General features: G+C 39.3%; 1 protein-coding gene across 3 annotated transcripts in view; it reads right to left on the reverse strand.

Annotated features, from left to right (window-relative positions):
* ARHGAP10 (Rho GTPase activating protein 10) overlaps positions 1-17,035 on the reverse strand; it is a 319,834-nt gene that overhangs the window by 202,358 nt on the left and 100,441 nt on the right. For all 3 annotated transcript variants that reach the window (XM_053216887.1, XM_053216886.1, XM_027066965.2), the window contains 2 exons: positions 14,205-14,276; positions 5,891-5,992 (listed from right to left, as the gene is read on the reverse strand). In XM_053216887.1, coding sequence (XP_053072862.1) covers positions 5,891-5,992; positions 14,205-14,276 — 174 coding nt within the window. The remainder of the gene's footprint in view (positions 1-5,890; positions 5,993-14,204; positions 14,277-17,035) is intronic.

Below are 17,035 nucleotides of genomic sequence, written 5' to 3' on the forward strand. Positions count from 1 at the left end.
CTACTGCTCAGCCATAAAAACAGATGAGCTCTTCTCACAACAACATGGATGGACTTAGACACTGTTAGGCTAAGTGAAATAAGTCAGACATAGAAAGACAATACCATATAATTTCATGTATACGTGGAATCTAAAAAACAAAGCAAAACAAAATAAACAAAAAGGCAGAAATAGACCCATAAAAACAGAGAACGAGACGACGGCTGCTGGACGGGAGAGAGGTGAGGAGGATGGGCAAAACGTGTGAAGGAGAGAGAAGGTACAGGCTTCCAGTTGCGGAATGAGTAAGTCACGAGGATGAAAGGTACAGCATAGGGGATATAGTCAATAGCACCGTAACAGTGTTGTTTGGGGGCAGATGGTAGCTACATCTATGGTGGACACAGCATAACGTATAGAGCTGTCAAATAACTATGTTGTGCCTGAAACTAATGTAAAATTGTATGTCAACTGTACTTCAGTCAAAGAAAAAAGAAAAGAGCCTGGTTCTCAAAAGTTGGGCCAGAGCTTGAAGCCCATCTGTAGGCAGTCAGGCTGTTAAGTCCTCAAAATGTCTCATCCTCTGGGAGTAAACAGGCACCAGATGGTCAGGAGACTGTTCAAAAAAAAAAAAAAAAAAAAAGTTCCAGCTTATCTGGTCTAACTAGAAGGGCACTATGGGAGGAGCAGGGTTCCATGGAGGAAGAGCAGGGAAAGAATGGCCAGCCTAGAAACCATTCTTACAAGGCATCACATAATATATTTCTTAATTTGGCCAATTTTACTTTTAAAGGTATTTATCTAGACATTTCTCCAAAGAAAATATATAAATGGCAAGAAGCACTTGAAAAGATGCTCGACATCACTAATCATTACAGAAATACAAATGCAAGATAACACCTCACGCCTATCAAAACAACAACAAAACTATTAAAAAAAAAAAAAAAAGAAAGAAAGAAAGAAACAGGGGCACCTGGGTGGCTCAGTCAGTTAAGCATCCAACTTCAGTTGAGACCACGATCTCATGGTTCATGAGTTCGAGTCCCGCGTCAGGCTCTGTGCTGACAACTCAAGAGCCTGGAGCCTGCTTCAGATCCTGTGGCTCCCCCTCTCTCTGCCCCTCCCCTGCTCACACACTCTCTCTCTCTCTCTCTCAAAAATAAATAATAAAACATTAAAAACATTAAAACAAAACAAGTGTTGATGGGGATATGGAGAAACTGAAACCCTATGCACTGTTGGTGGAAATGTAAAATGATGAAGCTACTCTGGAAAACAGCATAGCAGTCCTCCAAAAAAATTAAAACCAGAATTATCACGTGACCTAGCAATTCCATTTCTCAGTATATACTCATAAAAACTGAAAACAGGGACTCGAAAAGATTTATCTAACCAGGTTCATAGCAACATTATTTTCAATAGCTAAAAGGCAACAGCAAGCGAAGTATCCACTGACAGATACATGGATAAACAAAATGTGATATATATATACATATACAGTAGAATATTATTCAGCCTCGGAAAGGAAGGAAATTCTGACACGTGCTACAACATGGATGAACCTTGAAAGCATTATGCTAAGTGAATAAGCAAGTCACAAAAGGACAGATACTCTATGATTCCACTTTTATAAGCTACCTAGAACCAACACAGAAAGTGGAAGGGTGGTTGTCAGGAGATAGGGGTAGGGAGCTGGGGAAGTTTTATTCAATGGGCACAGAGTTTCAGTATTAAGAGATGACAAGAGCTCTAGATGTGAAGGTAGCGGTGGTCGCACAACAATGTGAATGTATTTAATGCCACTGAACTGTGCCCTTGAAAATCATGAAGTGCGTATATTTTATGGTATGGAAATGTGACAACAATCTTTTTCATCTTGGAGGGAAAAAGTATCTATCATGGCAAAAAAAATTTTTTTAGCATGAAATGAATTTTCAAGTAGAATGTTATATAAGAGTGTTATGTTACTAAGCTACTAAGCTAAAATGAGAATTTCTACTTAATACTCATCAAAATCATCTTTTTTATGCCTCGAATAACCAGAGTTTGAAAGTTCAGCCACCAGTAGCTAGCAGACACAACTCTGGGGCGGGGGCGGGGGCGAGAGGGATGCAATTTTGTTTCGTATTTAATAAAATGAAGATGTGAAGAGTTCCAGGTAGATTCCTCATGTTTGGTTACTGGGAAATGTCCTTCAAGAAAATTACACAAAGATCAGACTTAGCCAAGTAGGCTCTTTATTTCAGCAGATTTTCTCACCTGGTTGTCTGTACTATTCCAATCACCCTGGCATTCATTGATGGTCAACCTCTATACACACCCCTAGTATTCTGGTTATCCATAACCACTATGCCACGCACTGTGTGATTAGATCACCAAAATCCCCAGGGTTGCCCATAACCTGTCATTTACAACAATGCCAAGGGCACCCTAATGATATGGAGCAGCACAGTCCTTTAGAGCCTGACTCAAGTCTGGAAGGCAATCACTATATGTGGAATAAAGCACAAAGCTTCCAAAACCTTTGGAATTTCCTGAGAGATGGGAATATCTTTTGCCATACATAAAGAGCCTCTCCGGAGTTTATGCCACTGAGATGACTTAGGGTGGGGCCTCTAGATAGCACCAGAAAGACTAAATGATCAGAGGGCTAGAACTTTCAGTCCCACCTACTGACCTCTGGCAAAGAACGTAGGAAGTTCTGTAAAAACGCTTGAACTTCAAGGTCTGTGAGCACATGCATGTGCCTGGAGAGTAATACACCCCAGTTCCATGGGGACAGAAGTTTCTATGCTTGGGACCCTTCCAGACCCCACCGTGTGTACCCTTTCATCTAGCTAGTGATCTCAATCTTTTATACTATTCTTTACGATAAATTAGTTAAGTAAATGTTTTATCTCAGTTCTGTGAGCCACTCAGGAAATGAATCAAACCCAAGGAGGGGGACATAGGATCATCTAATTTATAGCAAGTAAATCAGAAGCATAGGTAACACCTTGATTTGCAACTGGTATCTTAAAAAGGGACAGTGCTCTGGACTAAGCCCTTAACCCCCTGGGCTGATGCTGTCTCAGGTAGATAGTGTCAGTAGCGAGCTTATTGCTGGGCAGTGCGGGAAAACACACATTCAGACTGTACTTTTTACTATATCAAGCAAAAGTGACATTTTTAACAAATTCCAATTTGACCATCACCCAATTTCTGGCCATTCCTTCTATAAGTATTTGTAACAAGAACAGACCATTCTCCTGCAAAGTTATTCACAAGATCTACTCCTCCAGTCACATATACTGAAATATAATCAATTGACCGCTCAAAAAACAAAAATATACTTCAAAAATTAACAGAAACAGATTTTTCTCAAATGTCTGATACTCGTTCTAGTGTAAATATTAATTAGAATTTAGGGAGGGGGATGGAAGTAGAAGGTATTGTGCTCAATAAACACAGAACTACAGCTAATGGTCCTAACAAAATTACCAAAATAGCCAGCCTGGTGTTTGCAACAATCGTCTCCTGTTACTTTCATTTGAGACAAAGAGAAAGAATAAATGATGCAAGTTTCTATGCCTTTGTTCAGTACCACTCTCAGCAAACTTTATAAACCTCTTGAGCACCTCAACTCAGTTCACTAAAGATTAGCAATACATAAGCCAATGCCAAAAGCAACGAAAATCCAAATCTAACTTTTTCCCTTTAAAGAGCATCCCCCCCAAAAAAGGCCTTCATGTTTGCAATAGAAAGCTGTTTCAAGTGGGAGTTTGTATGTTTGTAAAGAGTAAATAGCAAGATAGGGCAGAATGTACAGTTTAAATGAAACTAAAATTATTCATCTTGAGGGTGTCTTCAAATTGCTGATCTGGAGTCTAATTATCTTTGGAAATGATCAAATGGATGGAGCCCTAGCTCACTACGCAAGCAACTTCATCCTTCTTCATTCAGTATTTATTGCCTACTCCCTGACTAGTACTATTCTAGGTGTAAAGGACAGACTACTGAATAAAACAATGTCGCTGCCTTCAAGGAGCTTACAAGACAGTGCAAGAAGCCATGTAACAACCAAATATTTAGTATGTCAAATGTTTGTAAGAATGTGAAAAAATTAAAACCGCATAAGGGGGACACTTTAAATAAGACGGTGGGGGACTTCTCTAGTAAGGTGAACTCTAAGCAGAGAGTACATGGAGGAGTGAGGCATACAGGTCTGGGCTGGAAACGTACCAGGCAGTAGGACAACAAAAAAGCAATGGCCCTGAGCGCAGAGGATGCTTGACCCAACCCAGCCAGAGCAAAAGCAGCCTGTGTGGGTGCGAGGACAGGGGGGTGGGCCCTGGGCCTCCGCAGATAGCTATTAGTGGGGGGTCTGGGGAGGACCAGCAACATCAAGCTTCACCCTGCTTGCTGTATAGAAAATAAACTGTAGAAATATCTTGGTGGAAGCAGGGAGACCAATTAAGAGGGCTCTGCAGTAATCCATGTGAGAGATGCCAGCCGCATGGGCCAGGGTGAGATGGGGCCTGGGGTGGGGGGGTGGCGGGGGGAGTAGAAGTGGCCATATTCTGAGAATGTCCGGAAGCTACAGACAATATATGCCAACAGACTGGATGTAGGGTAAGAGAGTAAGGGCCAAGGATGGCCATAAAGATTTTGCCTAAGCAACGGCTTGAATAAGATACCTAACTAGCCAGTGAAGACGGAAATTTACTTACAGAATGAAATTCCCTTCAGGATCTCTGAAAAGAGAGATAAGGGGAAAAGACAGGTAGAATGCTGCCGGCATTAGGAGAGTCTATAAAAACAACAGCTGTCATTTCAAAATGGGCAGAGGGAGCATATGGAACAACTGGATGGTTTTCTACACAATGTGGAACGAGGAGAGACTGGAGCCCTACCTACCTACAGTATTGTAGTGAGGATTAAATGGTATAAAAGCTCCTTTCTCTTTTATAAACTTCCAAACGCCATCCAAATGTCAAAGTTATTAAAGAGGAAAAAGTAAATGTGACATGTGGGGAATGTCAAAATGACCACACACACACATAGTGTGCAACTAAATATCTGACATTTAAATATAAACCAGCTTTATACTAGAGCCAATGTTATTAGCGTCATTTTGATGATACTTCAGTAAAAGTATGTTATAATGTTATATTATGCCCAGATTCCTTAGGTGTTTAAAAATAAACAAATAAGAAAAAAAAAAATCACACTGTTGTGGGATGAGTCAAGATCCCAACAGCTGCAAAACAGCATTATTTTTAATGAAAACATATGTTCCAAATTGCAAACCCCTGAGTTTCCATTCAAGTGTGTGAGTGAGAAAACACAAGAGCCAGGGAATTTAGAAAAGAGAAAGACAGACAAAATGAGAGATAAGATATAAATTCCTTTCTCCTTACACATGGCTCCCTCCAAAAAAAAAAAAAAAAAAAAAAAAAATGAGTCTATTACCACAAGTAAAGCAGATGCTCTTTTTCCAATGAAGCTGAACTTCCTGAATCTTCAGCATTACATAAGATTAATGCTGCCTTCACATAAAAACAAAATGGTATATGAGCTTATTAAATTCATTTCTTCACAGTCTTGAAAGCCAATTAATGAATCCATTCCCCCCAAAATAATATACCCGTTCTTCAGTAACGCTGGATAAAATTGTTCCCGTGAAAATATACTCAGAATCAAAAATGTTAACACTATGAATCTATACTGAATTAATCACTGTAAGATGTATTCATTATTTTGCGTCTTGTTCCACAAGAACTTTTTTTTCCCTTAATTCATGGCATTACCTCTTCGTTTTTTTTTCATCCCTAGATGAAAAGTTCACAAAAGAAAAGCACACTTTAAATGGAAAAAACATGCACTGCTCATTGAATTTAGGAACAAATTAACAGAAAAATAAAAACAATACCTCTTGTAAGTGTGAGTCTTTCTTTTTGGCTGATAAATTCAAATGCTTATCAATTAGACTATAGTTCTTTTCTGTTTCTTTGTCAAACTTCTTTTTTTCTTCCTACAAGTCAGAAAACACAAACAACTATGATTAAACAGGAGGGGAAATGTATGCGCAAAGTTTATCTACTAGGAAGCTCAAGATATGAATAGTATCTAAAAATAAATAAAGTACCACCGAGTGTGAGGAAGCTATCTGAAAAATCTATCTGTACCCATGCCACTGCTTACGAATCATCAAAGCAGCATTAGGATTAAAGAGTCACTCATCTTTTCTTTTTTTCCTTTAATGGGCTTTTTACCGAGCACATTAGTTTTCAACTCTTCATACTTAAGTGCTTACAATTAACACCATGTCACTTGTCCCTCGTTAAAAGAAATAATAATAAAAAAGAACACAGGGTTAAAACAGCAAACTTGTGCAGATTTTGGCATAGAAATGGGATTCTTTTAAAACTGAGTAAATTTTAGTCTACATAAAAAAAGGAAGCATCATCACAATTGGGGGGAAAAAATCTTGGGAAAGATTTTAATTGTCCAGTGTGAATTTAACAATAAGACCCTCTGATCAGAAACATCATCTCCTTTCCCAAACTTTCCCAGTGATTTCTGTTACACTATTCAGAATATGTATCAACAGATCAGTCTACAGGGCATAAGGTAAACACTGACACCTTTGTACTGAGACTCTGTGATTAGCATTACAAACATCTCTCAGGTACTGCCTAGAACCAGCATTTGCTTCCTTTGTCGATAGAAGCTTTTTGAGAAAACAAGTATCCTAATGGTTAAATACAGAAAAGATAGACGATCTCCTCTGCCAATTTAAGTGGATTTTTAATAAACATTTCTGAGCACCAACGAGAGCACACTATGTCCTCATGCCCTCAAAATGTTTCCATTAACTTCAAACTCTCCCTAACTCTCCAAGGGCTCCTGGAAAGGAACATTCTCTTCCCTATTTTCCAACTTCTATTTTCTAAAGCAAAAACGAACATTCCCCATCTTTTCTGATATGATCTTTTTCTTATTAGGCAAAGAGACTGAACAAAGCACGTGAGAAGTCTGTTTCTTCACATTTGTCATTATTTTTTCAGGACATGGGACTACGAAAACTGTGGGAACCTAGGACAGAGCCTCTGCTGGCTCATCCCACACGGAGGGAAGACAGTCAGTCTCAAGAACGGATGTTTCTTCCCATTTCTATTCCAAGTTGAATTACAAATTAGCTACACAACTTTGAAAAAAAATTCACAACACAGAACTTTAGTTTTCTTACTGAAGAAGTCAGGGATTTTTTTTTTCGTACTTGCTCATTTTTAGATCCAATCCTAAAATTCTGTGACCCAATGGATCACCTACGTGTGACAACAGTCACACTTTTGTTGACACAGAGGCACTTTTTCTTTATGCTCTCTAGGTTTCATTTACAACTATTTAAAAAAAAAAAGCTTAAGGCATGAATACACAGTTACTCTCTTTTCTGCTTTTTATTACTACAGTTTTCATCAACTATTTTGGTGACTCACAGAAAAATAAAGTAAAACAAACATATGGCCACTGTTTCAGAATCTCCACTATTTTAACAAGCTGATAGTGTGGAATGCATGCTGGATCTGGTGTGAGAAAACCAGCTCTCGTCCTGGCCACTTAGGACTGTGACTGCACCAGCCTCACAGCGTTCTCTGAGCATGTTTCTCACGTTCAAACAAAACAGGAAGAGAAGGCATTCCGCTGCATTCACCACACGGTTACCGCAAGGCAGGATTGTGTAGTAAAAAATGCTCCCTAGTGCAGATTCGTACTTACCAGGAACACTGAAAATATTTTTACGCATTTGATTTCATCAGAATCACAGAACAGGACAAAGGAAGCAGTGATGCTAAAAAGAGCAGTCAAAACACCCAGCACACTCAGCAGCAGTGGGGTTTGTAAGTTAACACGTGGGTAAAGTTGAGAATGAAAGAAAGCGGGGGTATCAAAGGCTTTATGCAGAAAGAATTCAGCCAAGAAAGAACATTCCACCCACCAACAAGAGTGGAAATGCGTTCGTCCACATGTGGTATGGCGTTATACAAATGCTGCTGTGTTTTGTTTTTAAATCTTAAGACCTAAATAAAATTATTTCTTCTTGCATTTGTTCTCAATGCCATTACAGGGTAGTATTGTTTCTTTGTGCTCATATGGCTTTTGTGTTACACATGGGAGTACAGGCTAGTATACAAGCCATGTCATCTGATTTTTCTGGAACAGCCGAAAAACCCAGTGATTTTTAAATAGTGACTACCGGGCACCTGGTTGGTTCAGTCGGCTGAGCATCTGACTTCGGCTCAGGGCATGATCTCATCAGTTGATGAGTTCAAGCCTTGTATTGGGCTCTGTGCTGACAGCTTAGTGCATGGAGCCTGCTTCAGATTCTATGTCTCCCTCTCTCTCTGCCCCTCCCCTGCTCATGCTCTCTCTCTGTCTCAAAAATAAACAAACATTAAAAAAAATAAAATAGTGGCAATCGTTTTTTTTTGTTTTTTTTTTACATTTTAACATGAGTAAGACAAACAAAATTATGTTTACAGGTTAACTATGATTCACTGAAAGTCAGCTTGTAATTGGTTACAAAACCTATGCCCATGCCCCACGACCCCCTCAACTACCCCCCAAAAAAGTAAAGAACAGTTATTACTTAAAATAGTGTAACCAGGGCACCTGAGTGGCTCAGTGGGTTAAGCGGCCGACTTCAGCTCAGGTCATGATCTCATGGTTCATGAGTTCAAGCCCCGCATCGGGCTCTGTGCTGACTGCTCAGAGCCGGGAGCCTGCTTCAGATTCTGTCTCCCTCTCTCTCTCTGCCCCTCCCCCACTCATATTCTCTCTCTCTCTCTCTCTCTCTCTCTCTCTCTCTTTCAAAACTGAATAAACATTAAAAAAAAAAAAAAACAGTGAAACCAAATAAGGTGTATGCTGTATAAATGGTAAAGGGAATTCAGAAACCTAAGAAACAAAACTTAATATTTTAAATATATTAGAAGTAAACATACTTTTTAAGGTTGTATCATAAATCACTGGATAAAAAATATTATTCAACTAATGGTGTTGGTATAATTAGTTAACTACTTGGAAATAGAGAACTATGTCTCATATCAAAATTAATTCCAGATGGATTGAAAGAGTCACGAGTAAAAAATGAAGCCATAAAAGAGAACAGTTTCATCAGATCTCACAACAGACAATACTTTTTAAGCAAAAAAGAAATGGAAGAAGCCATGAGAACTTCTAAATATCAAAAAATACAAAACAGACAAGCTAAAAGACCAACGACAAAGCAGGGAGAAGATGCAATTAATATGTAAGAAAAGTAAATATTCCTAATACATAAAAACACTCTTAAGATTAAGCAATTTTCTGCTAAAATCACATATTAGTATTTCCATGGAAAAATGAATAAGGAATATATAAAGAATTCACAAGAGCTTGAGATTGTGAATTGTCCACATTTCTTTAGAGCATTAGAATTTGCTTTGGAAAAAGGGGGGGGGGGGACTTTTTAAAGTTACCAGGTAACTTTTTAAAAATGTTTTGGTTATTTTACAAACTTCCTGGGATGAGGAAATGAAAAAACTTATTTTACAACGATAAACATTAAAATAATAAGGCGTGACTAGTCTGGAGAACTAAATACTTTCTTAGAGATTCCAACTCTTCCTCCCTTATTTAAGTAAAGAGATGGGGGGGGGAATACCACCCATGCAAGAAACAAGATTCATATTACACATATACTTGGCAGGAACACCTTTTAAACTGCAGTCCTGATGTCCAAGCCTGATACCCAAGAGTTCTGTAATCTCTGTTCTTACCCTCCCCTGGTCTACCAACATCCTGCAAGCCCAGATAAAAATGCCATCTCGTCCATGAAGTGCCCCCTTACCACTCAATGGTGGTGAAAACAGCACACCCTCCCTTAACTTCTGCACCAAATGTCACCTCTCCCTGTTTGACAACTCACTTGCCTTATCCAACCTTACTCTCCCCCTTTCTCTAAGTCCCTGCAGCCTACCCAAAGAAATGAGAATTCAGCTTTCCCTCCCCCACAGAATCCAGCACCTAACTCCACACCCAGGAGACATCTGTCAGAGGATGAGAGAAGGAAGCCTGTGGCTGCAGTGGCACCAAAAATGACAAAGTTGACACGTACCCTCAGCTACTGTGCAGGGTCACCTATCCATCATCTTCACACTACCTGGCCAGGAGGGTCATAAGCCACGGTACTCTGGCATGTCATACTCTTGCGGCATGCAGAGAGTAGACAAAAACCTGAGCGGTTCTTGTTTGGCAAGTTGACACAGAGCAAGCCATAAATGGGATAATAAGATAAACTGCAACCATGTAGGCCAGGCCCCTCTCGAGGCATGGGAAATACACTATCAAGTTCATTTAATCCTCACAAAAACCTTCTGAGACAGGGGTCATTAGCCTCATTGTAAAGATCAGCAAATTGAGAGCTGGAGACCATGAATGCCCGAATCCACACAGCTAGCTTAGGGGCAGAAATGGGATTCAAACAAGAAGGAAGCAGGTCTTCCTGAAAGACTTTCCTGGCAATCCAAGTTGAGACAATAGGGCATGTTCCAGAGCACCTATGCTTACCTCAATTATAGCACTTTTTAGTGTTTTGTTTTGTTTTGCATCTCCCCCACACCCAGAGTTGACCATGTCTTGAAGGCCAACTAGTGTTTTAATTCATAGTTGTATACTGGGACTCTTCCCTTACGATAGGTGCTGGTAAGTGTTTTATAACTAAAATGAAAAAAATGTAATTAAGTCAACATTTTTTTCTGCTTTGTCAAACATAATTTGAGAAATTATTTAAGTAGATTTGCTTTTCACTCATATTCACTCACTGCAGTCATTTACAGAATCTCAGGAAGTCAACTTTTATTAAATATTTAGTCATTAGATACAATCTTGGAAAGAAATATAAAAGAAATTTGGCACAAGGGTCTCTGAAAGGCTGAGGCTGTAAGTTATAATATATGAAATGAACATCTTTTTCAACCCTTCTGGTTACATTTTTTTATTCCAGTGAATAAAATAGTAATTGGCTCTTTCAGACTAGCATCTGAGTTGGCTCGATTATCAATAGTTTAGTTGCATCTGTTTGATATTTGCATGCATGCTGCCACCTGCATGAGGCCACATTTTCATTACTGGATTGTTCCAATATCTACAAGAGAAATCTTAAATTCTCCCAATGTAAGTCATAGCAAGTTGGGGTATTTCTTACAGAGTTTACACAACGGCCTAGTAGGCTCCTCTGTCATTCGGTGCCCATACTAGTTTCCTAATTTGACTAAGTGGCTAATTCGACATTTAATGAGCAATGGCTCTGGATAAAGTATTGTGCAGACACTAGGATAAGTGACAAGCCCCTGGGGAAAGGAAAGAGCTGCAGAGGAAGTAAAAGCTGAGTGAGGCTGTGAAGGGAACTCTGAACAGGAACCTCATGTGACACAGCACAGAAGGACCTGTGTCCTGCGACGAGAAATGGAATTTTTCCAACAGACAGGAGAACCTGGCAAGCATGGAAGAAAATCAGCAGAACCTCCAAGAACCAAGGAATGAGCCCAAACCAAACAGATATGACGGAAGGAGAACAAATCCAAATGGAGGCCAACAGTAGAAAAGAATAGCTCAGGGCTTTTAAAAAATCCAGCTTGCAAAAACCTAGCAGTTCAGACATATTAAAACCACAAATTAAACATGTCACTGAGATTCTGGAAATCCGAGAAACTAAGAGTGAACAGAACGGAAACAGCTCCAGTTGAAAGGCAGAGGGTAGGACACCCCAGGTGGGGAAGGAGAAGAGAAAGAGAAGATCCACATTCTAACAAGGAGATCTGAAACATTCTGCTGTGGTCAACTTTTAAAGGCTTTTTTTTTTTTTTTAATCCCCACATAAAAACTGCTTTTTTAAAAAGACCTTTAACTTACATAAAGTTATTTTTAAGTGTCCCAATTAACGAGTGACTAAAAATATAGGTTTGTCAAAACATGATGAAATATTCAAGAAGTACAGATGTAGAAAACCAAGGATCCAGATTACAAACCTTTATACAAACCCTCTTCTAGAATTATCAGTGGAATAGGTTATTTATCAGATACTTTATATATTAAGACAAGAGTGGAGGCCGGTAGTAAATAAAAAAAGCACAGCCTTTTTCTCTTCAACACAGAACAATCTAGATTTAAACACTGAACGTCTAGAGACAGATGCTTACATAGCACTATATAACCTAGAACATCACCATTCTCTATTCTTTAACATATAAAACTTTGAGTAAAAAAGGCCTTCTCCCTGTGACCCACAAGGACTTGCCTCCTCAAATAGTATCCATAGTATGACAGCCAACACACATACTGTACTGAACAAGAACATATGATAAATCCTTCACAAACTTAAAGACAGTGAACAATGAAGGAATAAAAAAAAGGGGGGACTTCAGGATGGAATCTGGCCATGAAACAACTCAAGGCATAGACTAAAATTATTAAAATAACTTCTTTTAACATGGCAAGCTATTCTGTGAGGTGCTTGCTGGATATATACTCTGAACAAGTACAACATCAGAAACAGGAAAAGTTTTAGAGGGAGAAGGAGTCAGTCAATAGAAAATTCAAGGTTAGAAATTTATAAAAACTCAGTAGGGGGGCACATGGCTGGCTCAGTTGCTAGAACATAGTCTATCAGGGCTGTGAGGTCAAGTCCCACATTGGGCATGGAGCCTACTTAAAAACAAACAAACAAAAAACAGTAGGGTGGATGGCAAATAAAAAAGAAAATATATTAAGTCATATTCATTTTCCATTTCCATAATATAATCCTCACTCACCACCACCATCATCCAATTAATAAGAAACGGACACTGTTTACATTCAGTACCTGCTAATGAAGTGTTAGAAAACAAACAGTCAAGGTGTTCGAGCTTTAAAACAGCCTAAAGAAGACAAGATCAGAGAAAACAGTATCATAAAATACAAAGTAGAGCAGTCAAATCCCCAAATCTCTCTTTTTACAGATAAGGAACTATAAAGCAAATTATCTGCCCAAGGTCACAGGTGTGAAAGCAGACCTCCAGTGTCCTGCTGCAAATCCAGAAGACACAGTCAGCTTCATGGAACTCAGCAAACAATCCAGGAAGAGGACTTAGAGGGTGCCTGACTAATCTCCTCTGAAAACATAGCCCTTCATTAAAAAGGTAAAATAGTATGCTAAAAGGAAATGTATCTAATATTTTAACAAGTCACAGGAGAAATGATTCTTTAAATAGCAACTAAAAAGCTGGCACTCTTTGGGCCCATCTGTATAGCTACAGTCATTGAAGCCACAAAGTTTATTTGTACAAAACCATTTTAATATTTTGCTTAGGAAGATGAAGAAAAAAAAGCTTCACAACCCCAAGCCACTGGTGGGGAGGGGGGAGAATCCAAATGTAAAAACTCTCTTCCCTACCTAAAAGTGATGTTATTCTCTTCCGGGCCAAGCCAAAAAGAGTCAACACATGATTGTTACTTTTTGTCCCTCAGGTGAATGCACAAAATTCAGGAAACGTTGGTAGAAATTATTTCTCTGGGATAATTTCAAAGCTCATTAGTATTGGAAGTTGCTAAATATATCTCAGGCTCCCTGTGGTAAAGTCACCAAGTTGTTCCCAGAAATCCTGGCTAACTTCCAGATCCTTGAGTGCGGGCTGTTGTTCACCCACCTCTGAATCCCCAGCACCTACCTATAACAACACTGGCGTGTAAGAGAAGCTCAGTAAATCGGTGTTAAATTGAAGGAAATTATGTCCCCAAAACCTAATGTTCTCTTCGTATAGTTTCAATGGCATCATGGTGTAGCAGCATTTCTAATCTTAAACCCTCACATAACGCTACACTCCTCCATAAAACTGAGGCGTATGAGGAATCAGTGTACTCCCCACAGAGGTAAGATGCTTCTATTCCGAGTGCATGTGAGGTCTGGTTAAAGATATTTTCAAACCTCTATATGGGAAGGTGTAGCCAAAGATTGCTAGAGGTTTTACTATCCCGTCCAGGTGTTTTTGTTTGGTTTACAATTTCATACCCCCCAAGGGGAAAAAGCACATTTACAACATAAAACAACAGATGGTTTACTCCAGCATCTCCTTCCAAGCCGCCAAATGCGAATCAAGAGTACAGTGAAGCAGCAGAGGGACGTCCATCTTCCACGTACAAGTGTGCTCAAATTAGACACAAACCTTTACAGCTCCAAGTTGCTCTTTTCTGAATTTTTCCAAAGGTTTAATCAGGGTTTCAGTTACACTTAATGCCTAGAGAATGAGAATGATAACAAAAGAACATCGTATTAGGTTTCCAAAGAGGAAAAAAAAAAAAAGTCAGTATTTCATTTCCCTCTTCCACCCCACCCAGAAATAAAATGAACAACATATTTTAGCTACTTTATCTCACGCTGCCAATGCAACCATCAAATGACTTCTAAATTTATTAACACACTGGATCTCCATAAATATTTTCAGGGAAGAGGAGGTGGGGCAATGTGCCAGGGAAATGTGCAACAGTCCCAACACAGCTCTTTCTTCAGGGAAATAGCAAGCCGGTTGTCTTTAAACAACAAAGGGGTCTATCACATTCATTAACAGAACACTTCTGTTGGAGATTTTTTTCCCTCCCCCTCCTCAGAAATTTACAAGTCAATTACATTCCTTTACTAGTGATCAGACTACATTATGTAAGGACTCAGTTTGTGGCTACAAGTTTACACACTCAGTCTGACTGAAAATTACTCATAAGGATTGAAGGTGAATAAGCAAAGCAGAGTCCCTGGAGCTCACAACAAAGTAAATACTGGGCATGCTGGCAAACAGTACAGAAGGAGGTCAATGTGGTAGGAGCCATATACACACTCCAACCACTCGTTCTTCTATTGGCTGCTTTGGGGCTTTTCCTTTGAAGACAAGAACATGCAACAAACAATGCTGAAAATGAAAATCACAGGGAATATTTACCGAACGAAAATGCACTGAAGAGTATGCAGGTGAGTAGTGGTCTTCTCACCCTGTATTTCCGGAAGATCAGAAATACCCAGAATAGAAAAGGAAACTTCACAACACTTTACAAGGAAATTTCATGCCTCTTTTGACACACACACACACACACACACACACACACACACACACACAGGCTTCCAGAAATCCAAGTTTTAAATTACAGAAAAACTAAGTTACTTAGAAAAGTAAAGGATTCTGAATTTAACCAAAAGCTCCTTTGCAATATTCCATTAGATAAGGATTTCTCCCAAAGAAATCCTCAAAAAATGACTATGCATACTCAAGATAGGGAATCCTCAAAAAATGACTATGCCTACTCGAGATGCCTAGAGTTCGAACTCTCTTCCCCAGGCCACAAATTAGGTTCCACTCACTCCCACTCTGAGAATTTATAACTTAACTATCAAGGCGCTGGGGCAACAGAGAACTAAAAGAAAGAAGAGCAACAACTAGTCAGGGGAAAAGGATCACTTTCAAAATACTACATTCATTTTATCCTCCCTATGTTGTTGACCATGTGACCTACAACAATGGCAAACCAGAAAGTCCTTTGTCCTAAAGAACAGAGCAGGGACAAAGCACATGCCAGGAATCCCAACTACTCAGAACAATATGGAATGCCTCCAGCAGATATGAGAAGTTCTGCCATACGTTTTTAAAGGGATCCATCTGACACACAACATCTCACAATAATTTAAGGCGCATTTCTATGAGCACCAGTGTCACTACCTAGCCTACTCCTTTTCCGAATAAACCTACATATAAGTATGTATATAAATACATTCTCCAGGGTGGATGGTCCACTCAAGAAAGAAGTCAGCCCAGCATGACAGTGCTGGGAACACAGAGGCTAATAAGTGCTCAAGTTCACAGAAGATAGGAGCAGAGATTCAAAATCATGTAAGTCCAAGCTTAACCTTAACCAATGTACAATATTGCAATGAAGTACCAAACAGGACTTCCCCTTTCCAAGCAGTCATCCCAATAAACCCTGTATTTCATGAAACAAGTATCTGCTGAGCATTCAGCACCAGGTGCTGGAGACACAACTATGAACAAAGTAAAGTACAGTCCCTGCCCTCCTGGAACTTACTGTCTAGCAGGGAAGACATGATGCATACGGGAACATGTAAGGAAACGTGTAGCTGCAAATTCTAGTAATTCCTTCGAATGGTGAAAAGAACTAAGGTGAGGAATTTAGTAGAGGATTTATAAGGAAAAAACTACCCAAAGAGAGCTCCATCCAAAAAATGACATTTAATGGCACAAAAACAGACACTCAGATCAATGAAACAGAATAGAGAACCCAGAAATGGACCCACAAACTTATGGCCAACTAATCTTTGACAAAGCAGGAAAGAATATCCAATGGAATAAAGGCAGTCTCTTCAGCAAGTGGTGCTGGGAAAACTGGACAGTGACATGCAGAACAATGAACCTGGACCACTTTCTTATACCATACACAAAAATAAACTCAAAATGGATGAAAGACCTAAATGTAAGACAGGAAGCCATCAAAATCCTCGAGGAGAAAGCAGGCAAAAACCTCTTTGATCTTGGCCGCAGCAACTTCTTAACACGTCTCCAGAGGCAAGGGGAAAAAAAGCAAAAATGGGACCTCATCAAAATAAAAACTTCTGCACAGCGAAGGAAACAACAGCAAAACTAAAAGGAAACCAACAGAATGGGAGAAGTTTGCAAATGACATATCAGATAAAGGGTTAGTATCCAAAATTTATAAAGAACTTATCAAACACCACACCCAAAAAACAAATAATGCAGTGAAGAAATGGGCAAAAGACATGAATAGACACTTCTCCAAAGAAGACATCCAGATGGCCAACCAACACATGAAAAAATGCTCAACATCACTCATCATCAGGGAAATACAAATCAAAACCACAATGAGATACCAGCTTACAACTGTCAGAATGGCTAACATTAACAACTCAGGCAACAACAGATGTTGGCAAGGATGCGGAGAAAGGATCTCTTTTGCACTGTTGGTGGGAATGCAAGCT

The sequence above is a fragment of the Acinonyx jubatus genome, chromosome B1, assembly GCF_027475565.1.
Source record: "Acinonyx jubatus isolate Ajub_Pintada_27869175 chromosome B1, VMU_Ajub_asm_v1.0, whole genome shotgun sequence".
In the NCBI taxonomy this organism is placed as follows: Eukaryota; Metazoa; Chordata; class Mammalia; order Carnivora; family Felidae; genus Acinonyx; species Acinonyx jubatus.